We start from the raw sequence: 19,491 nt of genomic DNA, 5'->3' as shown, positions 1-19,491 counted from the left end.
TCCAAGGATCAACCACTCTCTCAGTGAAGAAATATTTCCTGGTGTTGCCATGAAATTTCCCGCCCCTGAGAGTTTGAGCGGATGCCCTCTTGTGGCTGAAGGTCCTTTGAGAAAGAGAATCTCTTCTTCCATCTCGATACGGCCGGTAATATACTTAGACGTCTCGATCATGTCTCCTCTCTCCCTACGTTCCTCGAGTGAGTACAGCCGCAAATTTTTCAGCCTTTCCTCGTACGATAGATCTTTGAGCCCCGAGACCATCCTGGTGGCCATCCATTGCACCGACTCTACTCTCAGCACATCTTTTCGGTAGTGTGGCCTCCAATCCTGGAGAAAAGCATCCACTTCTAGGTGATGAGGCAAATATAGTCTGGAGCAAACGCGGGGTAGCTTGTGGTTTTGGGGAGACGCAAACAGGTCTACTTGAGATGTCCCCCATTGAGAGAAGATAGTATGGAAAGCTGCTGTGTTCAGCGTCCATTCGTGAGGTTGAAGAATGCGGCTTTCCGCTAAAGAGTTTTGTTCCCCCTGAATGTAAACAGCTTTTAGGAAGATGTTGTGAAGAATTGCCCAAATCCAAATCTTTTGTACTTCTTGACAAAGAAGGAGAGACCCTGTTCCTCCTTGCTTGTTTACATAGTACATGGCTATTTGATTGTCCATAGGGACAAGGAGAACTTGATCTTGTAGAAGATGTTGAAAACCCTTGAGGGCATTGAAAATCGCTCTGAGTTCCAACAGAATTATATGATGGCGACAATCCCTGGTGGACCAAAGGCCTTGAGTGTGCAGGCCATCCAGATGAGCTCCCCAAGCATAGGTTGAGGAATCCGTTGTAACAACCTTCTGATGAGGGGGCATGTAGAACAGCAATGTCTTGTCTCTCCATTTTACCGTGTCAGCTATTTTTTCTTCCATTTGCATCTTTGCTTTCCCGACTACAAGACCAGCCTCTCTTAGCTTTTCCAGATATTTTTGCCCGTCTTCCTTTTTCTGCGATCTTTTGTAATTTATGAAAGCTAACCTCTTATTCATTACCTTCTAAGCTAATACTTTTGAGAACCAAAGTGGCCTTCTTTTCCTCTTACTTTTACTTACTTGCCTCACAAAAAGGTTTGTCGATCTTACAATCGCTCCTTTCAGTTTTGCCCATCGCATTTCCACTCCTTCGAGACGTTCCCATCCAGATAATTCATAGTAACATAGTAGATGACGGCAGATAAAGACCCGAATGGTCCATCCAGTCTGCCCAACCTGATTCAATTTTTTTTTTTTTTTTTCTTCTTAGCTATTTCTGGGCAAGAATCCAAAGCTCTACCCGGTATTGTGTTTGGGTTCCAACTGCCAAAATCTCAGTTAAAACCTACTCCAGCCCATCTACACCCTCCCAGCCATTGAAGCCTTCCCCAGCCCATCCTCCACCAAACGGCCATATACAGACACAGACCATGCAAGTCTGCCCAGAACTGGCCTTAGTTCAATTTTAAAATATTATTTTCTGATTCTAGATCCTCTATGTTCATCCCACGCTTCTTTGAACTCAGTCACAGTTTTACTCTCCACGACCTCTCGGGAGCGCATTCCAGGCATCCACCACCCTCTCCGTAAAGTAGAATTTCCTAGCATTGCCTTTGAATCTACCACCCCTCAGCCTCAAATTATGTCCTCTTATTTTACCATTTTCCTTTCTCTGGAAAACATTTTGTTCTACGTTAATACTCTTCAAGTATCTGAACATCTGAATCATATCTCCCCTGTCTCTCCTTTCCTCTAGGGTATACATATTCAGGGCTTCCAGTCTCTCCTCGTATGTCTTCTGGCGCAAGCTTCCTATCATTTTCGTCGCCCTCCTCTGGATCGCTTCAAGTCTTCTTACGTCCTTCGCCAGATACGGTCTCCAAAACTGAACACAATACTCCAAGTGGGGCCTTACCAATGACCTGTACAGGGGCATCAACACCTTCTTTCTTCTACTGGCTACGCCTCTCTTTATACAGCCCAGCATCCTTCTGGCAGCAGTCACTGCCTTGTCACACTGTTTTTTCGCCTTTAGATCTTCGGACACTATCACCCCAAGGTCCCTCTCCCCGTCCATGCATATCAGCTTCTCACCTCCCAGCATATACGGTTCCTTCTGATTATTAATCCCCAAATGCATTACTCTGCATTTCTTTGCATTGAATTTTAGTTGGCAGGCATTAGACCATTCCTCGAACTTTTGCAGATCCTTTTTCATATTTTCCACTCCCTCTTCGATGCCTACTCTGTTACAAATCTTGGTATCATCTGCAAAAAGGCACACTTTTCCTTCTAACCCTTCAGCAATGTCACTCACAAACATATTGAACAGGATTGGCCCCAACACCGAACCCTGAGGGACTCCACTACTCACCTTTCCTTCCTCCGAGTAACTTCCATTAACCACCACCCTCTGGTGTCTGTCCGACAGCCAGTTTCTAACCCAGTTCACCTTCAACAGCCTCCTATGAGGAATTGTATCAAAGGCTTTGCTGAAATCTAAGTAAATTACATCTAGCATATGTCCTCTCTCGAGACTACGACAGGAACTCCCCGCAGCCATTTGCTATGAATGATCTGCAAGGGGCAGGAGCGTAGGAAGATCGCTCTTGCCCAAAAGCCCGCAAGACCCATCAGGTAAGGTCTGGGATGCCCGGAGGAAGGTGGGAGGTAAGTGGGGAAGGTCCAGAATACAGCAAAGTTAAAGGGACAGCAACCCTTCAGACCAGCACTACCTCAGGATTTTTTTTTTTTTTAAACAGAACAGACTCCACAGGCTCTCAAAGCAATATGCCTTGCTTGAATTAGGGGACAAGGCTTACTGCTGAGGCTCCTCTAAAAAAAAAAAAATGTGGGGAGGTGGAGGAAATGGGGGGGGGGGACCCAGCATGAGACCCACCGGGTTTGACACCCCCAAGGTCAGACGGACCACCAAACAGGGCCCACCCAAACTCAATCTGGCCAAAAACGGGGACTAGAAACCCTAAACAAATTCCAACAGCCCTATCAAGGGAGATGGGTAAAGCTCACTCACACCTGCTGGAGACTGAAAGAAGACTGATAGGAATAGGGGAAGGTACCTCTTATGTACTATTCCACAGTTTTGTTTTCAGTCTCCACCTGCTGGTCATGATGAGATATATACCCGCTTGTAAGAGTAACCTCTACCCGGTCTGGAGAGTGCTAAAGAAAAATGTACTACTAAATCTATTAGATGAATAATGCAAACGTGAAAAGAACCAAGTGAGATGATCGGAAGCCTCTGCCTGTATACTATAATGAATCAGACAGTTTTAAACTCTATACGTTTCTCTATAGGCAGCCAATGAAGTTTCTTATAGAATACAGAAACACTATTGTATCTTCTCAGGCCATATATCAACCTCACTGCAGTATTTTGAATCAGCTGCAAATTTTTTTTTTCACCATTTTGAGTTTTAAAATTCAAATACAAAGAATTGCAATAGTTGAGTTGTGATCATATTAACATTTATACTACCAATACAAAGAAGTTTAAAATAAAATAAAATTTTACTAATCTCAACTGTCTTATTACATACTAATACAGGGAAGGTACAAAACCAACTTCCAAGTTTGACTTGCTAAGGAAAAACCAAAGATAAAGATTTTCAGCTTCACAAAAAACTAAGAACTTGAAGTCCTGCAAGCCAGTGTCGGGCGGAAAGGCACCAGTATGTATGTGGTATGGGCACTGCCTATAAATTTAAAGTTACAATGCACTTGGCAGTGTCCTTATCAAGTCCCATGGATGACGTCACCCACATAGGAGAATATTATATCTGCTTGTCCTCAGAGAATGGAGGTGTGTGTATGATGTACACTGCAAATGTGCACAAGATGTGTACAAACACTCAGCCTTGTAGCAAACTAGATGGCAAATCATAAATTTTAAATGGAAGATTAGATTCTTACCTCGATAATCTTCTTTATAGTAGATGTGTCTAGGAGTCCTGACTATAGGTAATATCACGCTGCTCATGAGTTGTATTGCAGAAGGATGAAATTTACATTCAACTTTGCCTCCTTCACCATTGGCTTTAATGTCCCCTTCAATTTCCAAAGCAATCACCACTATAACATAAGAAGTTAGAAGGACGGCTACAGGGACCCATGCTTGATAATACATTTGTGTTCTGTTCTGTAAAACAAAATTGAACCAAGTTAATGAACCCATAACGTAAACCCAGGTGGAACAAAGAATCCACCTGTCTAAGTGCAATCAGCTCTAACATTTATGGAGCTCTGAGAAGTACTTTTTTTTTTTTTTTTAACTTTCAGTATTTTACTCTTCATAGACTAGCAGGAGAAGATCTCCAGCAGTGGACATACATTCTATCCAAGGCAGTAAGCAGGCAAATGCAGATAGGGTGAGGCATCAGGACTCCTAGATACATCTACCAAAAAGATTATTAGATAAGAACAATCTTCCATTTTGGTACAGTGTGTCTAGGAGTCCTGACGATAGATGACATACCTAAGCAGACTCCCAAGTGTAGGGCAAGACAGATGAGCCTGCCCTTAAAACAGAAGATCCAAAGGTGTATCCTCGTATGCTACCATATCCACTCTATAAAACGCTGTAAATGTATGAAGAGTGGACCACGTAGCTGTCCTACAATCTTCTCGAGAGGAATTGCAAGAAATTCCAACCACGAAGCAGCCACATCTCAATTGGCGTGTGTTATCAAGGAAACTGGGGGCTGTTTCCCCACAGGTAATGTACGCTAACAAGATTGCCTTACAAATCCATCTAGAACAGGGGTCTCAAAGTCCCTCCTTGAGGGCCGCAATTCAGTCGGGTTCTCAGGATTTCACCAATGAATATGCATTGAAAACAGTGCATGCACATAGATCTCATGCATATTCATTGGGGAAATCCTGAAAACCTGACTGGATTGCGGCCCTCAAGGAGGGACTCTGAGATCCCTGATCTAGAACAAGTAGCCTTAGATGCTGGCTTTCCCACCATGGCAAATATTGGTGAGAACAAAAAGATGATCTGAGAGACAAAATTCATTCATCACCTCAAGATAACAGAGAAGAACTCCTAGCGCATCTAACAATTCCAAAACTTTGTCTCTCTTCCTGGAATTCTTAGGATGGAACGCGGCGGGTATCCCAATTGCTAATGAAGACATTCATCACCTATGGAAAAAAAACAAAGGGACTGTGCGAAGGAAACTCCTGCTTCTGTAAATCTAAAAAATGGCTCTCTGCATGATAGTGCCTGAATCTCACAGACTCTTCTCGCTGAGACAATGGCTACTAGGAACACTGTTTTCAATGTCAAATCCAGCATTGACACTTCCTGAAAGGCTTGAACAGATCCTGAGTCCCCTCAAAACAATGTTAAGATTCCACGAGGAGAATGGTTGCCTCACTAGAAGCCGCAACCTGAGCGTCCCTTTCAAAAACCTGACTAAGTTAGGATGTGAGGTCAAAGAGCTCTTTTCCACTCAGGCTCTGAAGAACCAGCACTTTGAGTGATTCCACTCCCAGCCCTTTGGCCAGACCAGTCTGCAAAAAAATGCCAAAACCACTGAAACCTGGGCATGGACATTCTCCATGAGAACTGGACCCTCTGTCAGGAGATCTGAATTTACAGGCAATTTGAGACCTCTGTTCTTTTGAAGGTGCACCAAGTCTGCATACCATGGCCAACTCAGCCAATCTGGTGCCACCAAGATTATCAACCCCAGACAGTTCGTTATATGCTGTATGACCCAGCCTATCGTGTCACAGGGAAACAAATACAGCAGCCCTTGTTCTGGCTGCAGGTTGAACTAGGGCAGGGGTAGGGAACTCCGGTCCGAGCCATATTCCAGTTGGGTTTTCAGCATTTCCCCAATGAATTTGCATTGAAAGCAGTGCATGCAAATAGATCTCATGCATATTCATTGGGGACATCCTGAAAACCTGACTGGAATACAGCTCTCGAGGACCGGAGTTCCCTACCCCTGAACTAGGGCAAGGGTAGGCAATTCCGATCCTCGAGAGCCGGAGCTAGGTCAGGTTTTCAGGATCTCCACAATAAATATGCATGAGATAGATTTGTATCTCAAGGAGGCAGTGCATGCAAATCCATCGCATACATATTCATTATGGAGATCCTGAAAACCTGACCTGGCTCCAGCTCTCAAGGACCGGAATTGCCTACCCTGAACTAGGGCATGAAGTCTGCACATCCCAGCTTGAACCTGCGCCTGAAGAACCAATCCACTTTCTTGTTTTCTGCTGACACCATGAGGTCAAGTTCTGGCTGCCCCCATTGATGCACTAAGCAGTGGAATGCTTTGTTGGACAGAGACTACTCCCGCCGGTCCAAGGTCTGTTGGCTGAGATAGTTGGCTTGCACTTTGTCTATCCCACTAGATATGCTACTGAGAGCGCCTGCAGGTAAAATTCTGTCAAATGGAACAACAACTTGGCCTTCAGGCGAAGCTGAGTACTTCTGGTGCCTCCCTGTCAATTTGCATAAGCCACTGCTGTGGCATTAAGAACATAAGAACATAAGCGTTGCCTCTGCCGGGTCAGACCAGGGGTCCATCGTGCCCGGCAGTCCGCTCCCGCGGCGGCCCCCCAGGTCCATGACCTGAAAGTGTTCCCTACCTAACCTAAAATATCCATACCCTATTCGCTCAATGTCCTGTACGGTAAACCTCTATCTGTACCCTGTTATCCCTTTCGCTTCCAGGAAGTCATCCAGTCCCTTTTTGAACCCCAGAATTGTACTCTGTCTTATTACCTCTCCGGGAAGCGCGTTCCAGGTGTCCACCACCCTCTGAGTGAAGAAGAACCTCCTTGCATTCGTTATGAATCTGTCTCCTCTCAGTTTTTCTGAATGACCTCTTGTTTTAGTTGTCCCTGCTAGTCTAAAGAATCTGTCCCTCTCCACCTTCTCTATGCCTTTCATGATTTTATAAGTTTCTATCATGTCCCCTCTCAGTCTCCGCTTCTCCAGGGTAAAGAGCCCCAGCCTGTCTAACCGTTCGGCATATGAAAGGTTCTCCATACCCTTTTATCATCCTCGTTGCCCTCCTCTGGACCCTTTTGAGTATTGCCATGTCCTTCTTGAGGTATGGTGACCAGTATTGGACGCAGTATTCCAGATGTGGGCGCACCATTGCTTGATACAGTGGCAGGATAACTTCTTTTGTTCTGGTAGTGATACCTTTTTTGATAATGCCCAACATTCTGTTCGCTTTTTTTGAGGCCGCTGCACATTGTGCCGCCGGCTTCATTGTGTTATCTACCAATACCCCCAGATCTTTTTCTTGGCTGCCTTTCCCGAGTACCCTCCCTCCCATCGTATAGCTGTACATGGAGTTCCCCTTCCCTATGTGCAAGACCTTGCATTTCTCCACATTGAAGCTCATCTGCCATTTCTTTGCCCACTCACTCAGTTTGTTCAGGTCGCTTTGCAATTCTTTGCATTGTCTTGCATTGTCTTTGCAATTCTTTGCATTGTCTGAGAAGATCCTGACCACTTTGCCTTACAGGGATTTTTCCAGTCTTTGTAAGGTGAGCTGGATGGCTTGCAGCTCAAGTCGGTTTATGGGCCACTTCCCTTAGTGATGGTGTCCATCGGCCCTAAATTGGGCGACTGAGGCAATGCCACCCCCCCACCCCCCAAAAAAAAAAAAACTCCCAGCCTTAGAGGCTGGCATCTGTGGTCAGAATCACCCAAGACAAAATGAACAATGGTATGCCTCTCTACTGTGCTTCCACTGTCCAGGCTAGCAAGGAAACATTGGGACAATAGAGTCTTAGAGAACCTTTACCAAAGGGACTACTTCTTTGGATGCTGTTATGGATCCTAGTACCAAGCCATAGGAACTGAAGTCTGAAATCTGCTTTGTAAGCTTCCGTTTGCATGGCTCTGGAAGAAAGACATGACCTTCCACCATGCTGAAACAGATTCCTAAATACTTCAGGATCTGGATCAGCTCCAGGTGACTTTTTCAAAAGTTGGCAATCCAGCCCAGGTCCTGCAGCAACTGGACCACCTAGGACACTGCTCTCTCTCTCCTTCATCCAAGTAAGGATGTACCTGAATTCTCTCCTTTCAGAGATGAGCCGCCACCACTACCATCACCTTGGTAAAGCTGAACAGAGCTGTCATCAGACCAAAGGGAAATGCAGAGAACTGAACATGTCTCCCTAGCACATGAAACCTCTAAAAACTTCTGGGAATATGGAGGTAGGCCTCTATCAAATCCAGGAAGGCTAGAAATTCCACAGGTGTGAACACTGCAATGACCGAATGCACAGTCTCCATGCGGAACCACGGCACCTTTAGCACTGCATTAACCAATTTCAGAACCTTTGTACTGACTCCCTTCTTCAGCCAAAGAGTCCACAAAGTAATATGCTAGGGGGTAGCTGAATTCGACTTTGTATCCGACTCATACTGTCTCCAGCACCCAGCAGTCCAAGCTGATCCTTGCCTACACCTTCCAAAAGGCCATTAAACCTTCCTCCTATCTGCAGAGGCAGGACCACTGACCTGGCGTCACTGAGACTTTTTGGAGGCTGTAGGGGCACACAGTCCTGAGGACGGAGTACGCCTAGATTTCCGTACCTCTGCCAAAAACTCCGATATGTTCTCTGGGTAACGATTCCTCTGGCATACGAGAAAGTACTTTGAGCCACAATAATTACCCTTAGACCAGGGATCTCAAAGTCCCTCCTTGAGGGCCACAATCCAGTCGGGTTTTCAGGATTTCCCCAATGAATATGCATGATATTTATGTGCATGCACTGCTTTCAATGCATATTCATTGGGAAATCCTGAAAACCCGACTGGATTGTGGCCCTCAAGGAGGGACTTTGAGATCCCTGCCTTAGACCCTATAAGGCAGTGGTCTTCATTGCAAGACCTGCAAGCTAATGGCAGCCCTACGATACCTCTGGGGTGGCTTACACAGCCTATGCAGAATATCATCACCCCCCCCCCCTTCCACCATTGGGATTCAGAACTTTTTTACTTATTTCCAGCATCGCACTCTTCGGGCCAGGATCAGCGTGAGTAAAGTAAACACGCTGTCTTCAGCAACTCCTGAAGCTTTCTCTTTGCTACAACTTCCTGCCCCCGAAGTCGGAAGCTATAGCAAAAGGAAAGCTTCCAGGGCATCCAAAGGTTGTATGTTTACTTCACTCACCGAGGAGTGCAGCGCTGGAAACATAAAGGGTAAAAAAGCGCTGGAGGGGAGGGAGAGAGTAGTACACAGATGCTGGTTTGTGGAGCTGGGGAGGAAAGGGTAAAGAAGATGCCAGACCTCTGTGGAAAGAAAGGTAAGGAGAGGACAGCGATGCCAGATCACAGGAGATGGAAGGGAAGGAGAAGGATATGCGGAGCAGGGATGGAAGAGAAGGAGATGCGGAGCAGGGATGGAAGGAAAGGAGGGGGAGAGAGATATGCCAGACTGCCAGGAGAGGAGGAGGGAGGGGAAGGTGGAAGTGGATAGAGAGGAGGGAGGGAGGGGAAGGTGGACGTGGATGGAAAGGAGGAGGGAGGGAAAGGTGGACGTGGATGGAGAAGAGGAGGGAGGAGATGGTGTACATGGATGGAGAGGAGGAAGGAGGGGATGGTGGACATGGCACTGAAAACAGAGTTAAGAACAGAGACAGAAGGAAGCTTAGCCAGAGGTGAGGGAAAAGATGATTATAAAAATCATCAGACAGCAAAGGTAGGAAAAATGATTTTATTTTCAATTCAGTGATTGAAATGGAGAAATTAGGTCTTACCTGCTAATTTTCTTTCTTTTAGTCCCTCCAGACCAGCACAGAACACAACTTTGGAAAAGGATTGGGACACGCAATCAAAACTATTCTCACAGTTCACCAGATAAACCAGTCAAACCAAAAGCCGCTGCTCCACAGTAAATACTTACACTCCCCATGGAAAAGAAAAGGAAAAGACAAAAATTGACATTCAACAATCCCACACACATACACAAAAAAAGTTAAACTTCGTATCTGCAAGAAAAGACACTGAGTGGGTTCCATGCCGGTCTGGAGAGACTAAGAGAAAGAAAATTAGCAGGTAAGACCTTATTTCTCCTTCTTTAGTGTCCCTCCAGACCAGAACAGACAGATGGGCTGTAACAAAGCAGTACCCTAACCCTAACCCCAAAAGGCCATTACAAGGCCTCGAATGCCAAAAACAGCATCCTGACGTGCCCGGACGTCAACTCAAAAGCGATGCACAAAGGAATGCAGAGAAGACCAGACTGACGTCCTACAGATATCTACCGGAGGCACATGAGAACTCTCAACCCAGGATGTCACCTGACCTCTCGTAGAATTTTAGTTAACTGCTGAGAACTGTTGTAAGCTTCAACGGGATATCAAATTTTAATAAGAAACATGAGATTTAAAAAATATCAGGAACTGGCCTCTTCTTCAGAAGATACACTGAAGTGATAGTCTCCTTAATCCAGCGTGCAATGGAAGATTCAGAAGCATCTTATCCCTTATGACTGCCCGCTAAGACAAAAAAATGATCCGACTTCCGAAACACCCGAGTTCTTTTCAGATAGGCTCAAAGAACTCTGCGGATATCCAACCTGTGAAACTGCTTCTGCTCGAAATGAAGTACGGACCAGTGGACACAGCAACTTTGCTGCCCTCAAAACTGGATCATATCAGAATGAGAAGACTACAGCCTCTACGCACTAGGCCTCTAAAGGACAAGGACACAACCTAAACCCATAAATGGGACCAGGCAAGGCCCCTCTCAAGCCTATCCTGTAAAAAAATCCAAGATGCGAGGCAAGGACGAGCAAAGGGGAACTACTGCCCAAGTGGAACACCACTCCCTCAAAGAGGCACCAAATACATGCCTCCACCTAGAACCCAAGAGAGTAGAGACCACCTTATCTAAATATCCTTTCTTGCTTAGGCATTCCCTTTCAAGAGCCAAGCTTTAAGACAAAAGGAACCCATTATCAAATATGGGAATGGGACCCTGAATCAAAGGGTTGGCTGACAGGGGCAGAAGAAGGGGCTCTGCAACAAGGAGATGAACCAGATCCCCGTACCACAGGCGTCTTAGCCAATCCAGAGTCATATATCATAAGTTTGCATGTCGATACCGAATTTTTGGTGTTTTTTGTATTTGTGTTTCATATTTTATGTATGTAGCTTTTGTAAACCACTGAGTTTTGGAGATATATAAATTTTTAAAATAAAATAAATATCACGCGGCCTGTGTGATGCGCAATGCAAAGAACTCTGCCCACCAGACCACATACAACAGACCATCCGTTGGCCCACACTGCACTGGAGCATCCTCTGCGCTGACTGAAGAACCTCTGCGCCATGAGATCCATCATTGGCTGACCCCACGACCAATCTATCATATCAAAGGCCTCCTTCCCCGGACATCACTCACTGGAATCTAGCATATGATGACTTAGGAAATCCACTTGGACATTATCCACTTCTGCTATGTGAGACCCCAAGCTGTCGAGCAGATGTGTCTGCCTACTCCATGAGAACCGCTGTCTCCTGCGCCACTAGATGACTCTTGGCTCCCCTTCTGCTGATTGATGTAGGCCACCGTCGTGGCATTGTCAGAGAGACCCTGAACAGGAAGGACTGGAAGACCTCAAGCACCAACTGAATGGCTCCGATTTCCACTGATCGACCACGAGGCCTCCTTCGGCAACCAATTGCCCTGAGCTGAATTACCGAGGCACAGGGTTCCCCAGCTGAGAAGACTAGGGTCCATAAGAACTGCCCACTGGGGCTGATTCAGACTCGCTCCCTGGATTAGATTGTGGGACCGGAGCCACCAACACCGACTGCTGCAAGTTAGACTGTGAAGAGGAACCAGTGTGTCCAAATCATGGGATGCAGTAACCACATTTGAAGAAGAGCATACTGAAGGGAGACACATATGAGCGTGTGCCCATTGCACCACCTCCAACGAGGCCACCATCGAGCCCAAGACCTGAAGAAATTCTTGCACCTGGGGACAGCAAGAGCCCAGAGAGCAAATTTGAGACTGTAACTTCTGTACCCATGCTTCAGGAAGGAACCCCCCCTCCTCCCCAGACCAGTGTCAAGAGAACTCCAAGATACTCCAATCATTGCGACAGGGTCAACTGACTCTTGGCAAGGTTGACTACCCAACAACTGAAGTAACTTCACTACGTGGGCCATTACACATGTGCTCTTCTGGAAGGACACTGCGTGAATCAACCAGTCGTCCAAGTAAGGGTGAATCAAAATGCCCTCTTTGCATAAGGCTACTGCTACCATTACCATGATCTTGGAGAAAATACGGGGGAGAATGTGACTAGATCAAATGGAAGCGCACAAAACTGAAAGAGCCATCTCAAAATCGCAAAGCAAAGGAACCACTTTTGAGACTCTCAAATGGGAATGCGGAGGTACACCTCCATCAGGTCGAGAGAAATAAGAAACTCCTCCGGTTGAACAACCAGGATCACGGAGCTTAGGGTCTCCATGCAAAAATAAGGGACCTGAAGCGCGCTCTTCACCCCCTTGAGGTCCAAGATGGGGTGAAGAGATCTCTCTTTTTGGGCACTACAAAGAAAATGGAATATCATGTGGTGCGAATCTCTTTGAAATCGAGCAACCTCTGTAGAGTTTGACAAAATGCTCATTGCTTCCAAAAGGACCAACAAGGGGAGAAGAGAAACAGATCTGGCAGGAGCTGATTTAACTCAAGAGCATACCCATCACAGTTATACATCATCTCCAGGACCCGCTGATCTGCTGTGATAATTTATTAAAATTTGATTAAATGCTTAACATTAAATTTCAAAGAGTTGTACAATAAAATCTAAAATAAATATATACCGTACAGGACAGACTAACTTGGGAGGGGAAGAGGGTAATAACAAAAGGATAGAAGGGAAAAATTACAATTCCTAAAAATATAAATAAAAAACATAAGGATAAAAACAAAAGGGTAAGATGGGGAAATATTTTAATTTCAGAAATAAAAATTAAAAGGATAGAAATAAATTAAAAAGGCATGGGATAAATCAGTCGTAGGCATCTTTAAAAAGAAAGCATTTTAAACTACTCTTAAATTTATCCAGACTTTGTTCTGCTCTTAAGTATAAAGTAAGTGAGTTCCAAATTGAAGATGCCGTTACCGAGAAGATGTATGCACGATGAGTGCCAATTATTTTTAGTGAAGGGACATTAAGAGTGTGTTGAGATGCAGACCTTAGGATTCTGGAGGCATCATATGGGATAAAAATTCTATTTATAAATGCTGAAGCGTTAGTCTGTTGGGTCTTGAAAGTAAGAAGGGTGATTTTATAGATGATCCGATGATGGATGGGCAACCAATGAGCATTCTTCAACAAAGGAGTGGCATGATCAAATTTTTTTGAGTTTATGATAATTTTTATTGCCGTATTTTGAATAAGTTGGAGACGTCTGATATCTTTCTGGTATAATCCTTTATATCATTAATTACAGTAGTCAATTTTAGATATTATAAGGGAATGAATTAGGATATCGAGAGAATTGGAGTCAAGAAGAGGGACTAAAGATCTTATCATCCTTAACTTATAAAAACAGGTTTTAACCAGAGCACTAATTTGAGATTGTTGTCAATGAGTACACCTAAGATTTTTACTGTTGAGGTAGATTCAAGTGGGATTTGATCGCTAGAAATTGGTGAGACTAATTGAAGGCCTTCCTTCCAAGGAAAAAGAACAGTGCTAGTTTTTGTGATGTTTAACGAGAGCATGTGATCTTGGTCCACCCCCGGTAAAAGTCCCTCAAACAGGGTCCCACAGGAAACGGGGAAAGGACCCAAACACCATCATTGTACAGGGCTGGAAGAGGAGGAGACTTGAAAAGTCACAGCCTCCCTGGCATGCAACCCAAAAGCATTACATACACTAGAAGAAATGATCCTTGGAAGAGGCGGCCACAGAAGACACTTTGCCAGGGTGGTATCAACCTCGACCTGAACTTCCCCTATTGGACTGCCGAGGCTTATTGTTTGGCAACTGAGGCACTTCAGAGTCCCTCAAACTCTGGACCAATTTATCCAATTCCTCTCCAAAGAGAAAGGAACCCTTAAAGGGAAATCAACCGAGCTTGGATTTCGAGGACAAGATTGCCAACCAACCACAGAGACACAAGATACTAGACACCCCTAAGATCACAGTAGTAGACACAAGGTAGAAGACACAAGGTAGTAGACACCCCTAAGATTACAGACTTAGCAGAAGCCCACAACAAATCATTCATGCATCCGTAAATCTACATGTGAAATGTAAAGAACTTACAGTAAATGACAGCAAATCAAGGCTCCTGAGGCAGGCCATATTGGCCAAAAAATGTGTGTCGAGCCACCAAACATATTTTTATGATTAATGAATAAATTGCACACCAACATAACTACATATCTCCACTGTGGTTTGTTCATTTCTACTTGGATTGTGGAGATCTTTCTTCTGGTTTGTTTGTCCGACAGATAAGAGCCACCCAACTCAATCTTCGCTACTTTCTGCTCTACCAATGCCCAGTCATTGGACTCCCTAGCACATGCTCAGCCCACCAGAAGTATGCCCTGACCACAAGGCCACCACAGATCACCGCTTGAACAACCAAGGCTGCGATGTCAAAACTTTGTTTGAGAAGAGCCTCCATCCTCCGGAGCCTGGGGGTCTGAGAGCAGAATTCCCTTCCACCGGAACCATGTGCCTCTTAGCAAAGGCTGAAACCACTGCGTCTACTACTGGTGGGCATAAGGAGTCCCTATCAGCATCAGGAACAGGATACAAACGGGTCATAGACCACGCTAGCTGAAAAGGGGCATCCAGAACTTTCCACTGCCCTTGCACAATATCTTGATGCATGGGAAAGGAACATGAAACAGCCTGAATCCCACGAAGAAGAGGATCCACTACTCAGGGGATTTCTTTAGCATTATCCTCAAAATGCAAAACAGAGGATATCTGGAGAATGAGCTCCTTAAACTCATCCCGGTGAAAGACACGGACCACCGAAGAGTCCTCCCCTGTGGGCAACCCTGTCACCTGCATCATCACCTCCAGTATTGGTCACCGTACCTTAAGAAGGATATGGTGGGGAGTGGTCTAAGGAAGGTGGCCGCGGGTGTTTGGAGCTAGACGCCACGGAGTTCCCTGACTGCTGTCTTTTCTGAATGGTGAAACGAAAATCTAAGCTTCGGATTTTCCCTGACGAATCCTTACCAGCAGCAACGGGCCCGATGGACGCCTTCCTTCAGTGAGGGACGCCAACACAGCCAGAGGCTTTCTCGGCTGGGAGAGACACGCTGGCTGAAGCGTTGCAGCTCTCCCTCGAGGCAACATCTCTGACCCCGGAAGAGCGGAGTCCTCCGAGTCACCCGGGGGCGTTTATCCGATCAACGGAAGAGCAAAGTCCTCCGAGTCGTTCGGGGGCGTTTGGCCAGTCGATGGTAGAGGAAATGCCCCAGGGTGTTTGCTCTCCAGACATGCTGAGTTCGGAAGTTGGCTCAGTACGAGGAGGAGTGAAGCCAAAACTATTATCTGTGCATTCGGAGGAGCTGGGACAGAAACTACCTCAGGATTTCCTGACACTTACTTCATCGCCTGCTGAAGTTCCAGGTACTTTTTCATCAGAGGTTCTGGGTGCTGAACTGATACCAATGCAGAGACCCAAGGTTTTCAATATGGAGACAATTTGGGAAGCAATATCTAGTTTGCAAATCTCTTTGGGAACGTTACACCTCTGTTGTGTCTGAAAATTTGGAAATGAAAAATAGGATATCCAGTGTTGAAAATAAAGTGGATGGACATGAAACTAGAATAAAAACAGTGGAGTCCCAGGCTTCGGTCTGGGTAAAAGATAGTGGAAACCTTAATTTTAAGGTGGAAATGTTGGAAAATATGACTAGAAGAAGTAATCTTCGGATTATCAATTTTCCAAAATTACCACTTATTTCTGCGCAGGATACATTTAAAAAATATTTGAAAGAAGTTTTGAAAGTTTCCGAAACCTCCTATCCGCCTCTCACTAAAATATATTATTTACCAACCAGAGCATCTGTTCAAAAACCAAACCAGCAGAATTTGACTGCTGATAGTTTGGATTTGACAAATTTCCTGGAGAGGTCAAGTGAAGAGATACCGGCAACTGCTACGCTACTTGTACAATTTGCTATAGATGCTGACAGGGAATGGATGCTTAAATTGTTTTTTAAGTTTAAAGATGTTCCATTTATGACTAAAATAGTGAGAATGTATCCAGACGTGTCACGAATGACCCAAAAGAGAAGAAAACAATTTCTTATCTTGAGACCAAGGGTTCTGCAGTTAGGTGCGACGTTCGTACTCAGATTCCCCTGTAAATGTGTAATGACCTATCAAGGGAATAGATTTATTTTCTTTGATCCTCAGCAATTGACAAAATTTATTTCTGCTAAAGAGCAAATTTAAAATTCTTGAGAGAACTTCAGTCTCAACCTGCTCAAGTATAAGGTTTTTGGTTATGTTCTTCCCCGTTACCATCTTCATTTTCCTTGTATTATTTGATCAAGATTTCAGCAATTTTAAAGCTTTCTCCCCCATAGATTGAGGTCTAATGATACAAACCAGTAAAAAAAAAATTATTTTGGGTTTAATGTTATGCCGTATGAGAAAGAAAAATTTTGCTTTGATTTCTGTATTTCAATTTGTAATGTTTATTATTACCTATTGTCTCATTTTTATTTTTGAACTGAATTGTATTATTTTCTTGTTTTGACTAATATGTCAATACTATAAAATGAAAATAAAGATTTAAAAAAAAAAAAATTTAAAAAAAAGAAGTGTTACTTGAGAGAGTTCAGAGGATTGCGACACGACTGATTAAGGGGATGGAAAGCCTTTCATACACTGAGAGATTGGAGAAACTGGGTCTCTTTTCCCTAGAGAAGAGGAGACAGAGGGGATATGATAGAGACTTACAGGATCATGAAGGGCATAGAGAGTAGAGAGGGTCAGATTCTTCAAACTTTCAGAAAATAAAAAAACAAGAGGGCATTCGGAAAAGTTGAAAGGTGACAGATTCAAAACGAATGCTAGGAAGTTCTTATTTACCCAACGTGTGGTGGACACCTGGAATGCGCTTCCAGAGGACATTATAGGGCAGAGTACGGTACTGGGGTTTAAGAAAGGATTGGACAATTTCCTGCTGGAAAAGGGGATAGAGGGGTATAGATAGAGGATTACTGCACAGGTCCTGGACCTGTTGGGCCGCCGTGTGAGCGGACTGCTGGACGCGATGGACCTCAGTCTGACCCAGCGGAGGCATTGCTTATGTTCTTATTTTTATTTGTTAATTTGTAAAGTGGTGATTGTTATGTATCAGTTTTTTCAAATTTACATCTAATGTCTTTATATTTTGCACAGTATTAGAAGACATGTGTTACTGTTTTTGTGGTGTTGTATTGTATGCAGAGTCTGGTTTCTTGACAGTTCAGTATAACTTTTGTCTACATATTTCTATTTTTAGTTTGTGATTATTCCATATTGGGCGAGGGTGTATTTCTGTTCTGTGTGTATGAAAAGAACATAGTTTTCAGTTGGCATTGACTGCAAAATCAATTGACTGTGCGGGATCTGGCTTGTTTATTTTTACAATGTATGTGTTGGTGTTCCCTGCAGTGTTTAAGATGCTGCCTTTTCCTAGGTACACTCTTGTTGTGCGATATGTGGATTGTTACTAAAAATCATATTTTTCACATAGAGGGGGGTATCAAAAAATGATGGGCCCCGGGTGTCACATATGCTAGGTACGCCACTGTCTCAGTGTCTTAGAAATAAGCTCCAATAAGCCTGTCGACTTAGACAGCATACGACTGGGTCCTCCCCCTGGTCCGGTGCTACTACTGACTCTGAACTCACAATCTCTGCATGGGCTTCTGCATCTCCCACAAGGGAAAATTCACTCTGGGACAGCAAAGGAATAGATTCAGACTCCCAGCCCCACTCCCTTAGTCCTTATATGAGTGGACTTCTGGACCCTGCCTGGGGAGCTTCTCTGGAAGGTGTATATTTCAAGTGGGCAAAACCCCTTGAGCAGCCACTGGCGCTCCTTCTGCCAGAGCCTGGGAACCCCAACAATTTAAGTAGGCCATCTACATTGGGCTTACAAAAATCAGGGGTAAAGCTTTGACTAGAGGGCCCTGAGGACCTGTCTTGGGCTCTGTGGCATCCACGTATCTGCACTTCGCCCTATCGCTATCCAGAGGCTCTGGAGGGGATTTTTTTCCTGGACAAAGGAGCCACCTGGAATCCCCAGCCCTTGAGGTACCAGAAGAGGCTAAACCCTAGGCTCTCGCCCCTGCCTCACATGACCCACAGCACACAGACATTAGAGAGTTACGCGGGGACAGAAATCCCACCCATCCCCACGCGAGGAATCCCCTCCGTCCCTATAAACTTCAGAAATAGTTATTTCATTTAATTATGCTACTGAATTAAAGGCTCTGGTAGAGACTCATTTACAAATAAGCAAAGACACTTTATTAAATTTGGAAATATTAATTGGGAAGAATACATGCTTTGTAAACGGGTTTCTACCAAAGCCTCTAATGTAAACATAAAATATAAATACTCAGCTGATGAGAACCCCCAAGCTGTCAGCTGAGGACTTCCTCTGCAGTTTGCCGGGGGTCCCTTTTCCCAAGTTTGGCAGGCAGTAGTAGTGTCCCTGAGTCACAGATGCTGGCATCTCAGTGGCTCATGGATGCTGCCAGCGACTGCTGTGCTTGGTGGAGGGGAGTTTTGGCCGTCTCTAGAGGAGGTCCTCTGCTGGCGGTACTTGGGGATCCCCATCAGCCACAGCAAGGGTCAGCAAGTACTTCAACACTGTAGAAATAAAACCAGAAATGCATTTCCTTTTCTTCTGAACACAATACAAAGACATCTGTTATATACATTTCCCAAAGCTAACATATTTTAGTCAATAAATTCTGTTTTTTATCTTTATCTGGAGACTTATTTTTCCATCAAGTTGGTCCCAATTTCTTTTTTCTGCTGTCCCATCTTTTGTAAATTCTTCTGTTGCTGTCCATTGGTTCCTCCTACAATGGTCCAGCAATTATCCCTCTCTCATCCCCCGGACCATGTGCAGCATCTTTCGCCCCTGCCCACCAACCCAATGCCCAACATTTCTCAAGCAACATGCCACATCTCTCCCTCCATTCTCTTCACCACTATGTCCAACATTCCTCCCTCTTGCAGTCATTTCATTCTGTCCCACTGTTCCCTTTCCATCACATTTCTCCCTCATCTGTACCTCACTCCCTCCCCCTAAGACCAAAAATTCTCCTTTCTTCCATTCCCCATGTACACAATCATTTTTTTCCATCTCCTGACACACCCACACCCGATTCTCCCTTTCCATTCCCTCCCCCACCTCAGTATCTCTTTCCCTACTTTCCTTCATCCTCTCTCCCAAGTT

The 19,491-nt window shown here is 44.7% G+C and overlaps 1 protein-coding gene across 1 annotated transcript in view; it reads right to left on the bottom strand.

The window, feature by feature from the left end:
* The window catches only part of UPF1 (UPF1 RNA helicase and ATPase), a 357,405-nt gene that overhangs the window by 258,331 nt on the left and 79,583 nt on the right, over positions 1-19,491 (bottom strand). Inside the window, exon 7 of the mRNA XM_033955970.1 lies at positions 3,952-4,177. Coding sequence (XP_033811861.1) covers positions 3,952-4,177 — 226 coding nt within the window. The remainder of the gene's footprint in view (positions 1-3,951; positions 4,178-19,491) is intronic.

The sequence above is a fragment of the Geotrypetes seraphini genome, chromosome 8, assembly GCF_902459505.1.
Source record: "Geotrypetes seraphini chromosome 8, aGeoSer1.1, whole genome shotgun sequence".
In the NCBI taxonomy this organism is placed as follows: Eukaryota; Metazoa; Chordata; class Amphibia; order Gymnophiona; family Dermophiidae; genus Geotrypetes; species Geotrypetes seraphini.
This window is presented reverse-complemented; position numbering and strand designations above follow the sequence as displayed.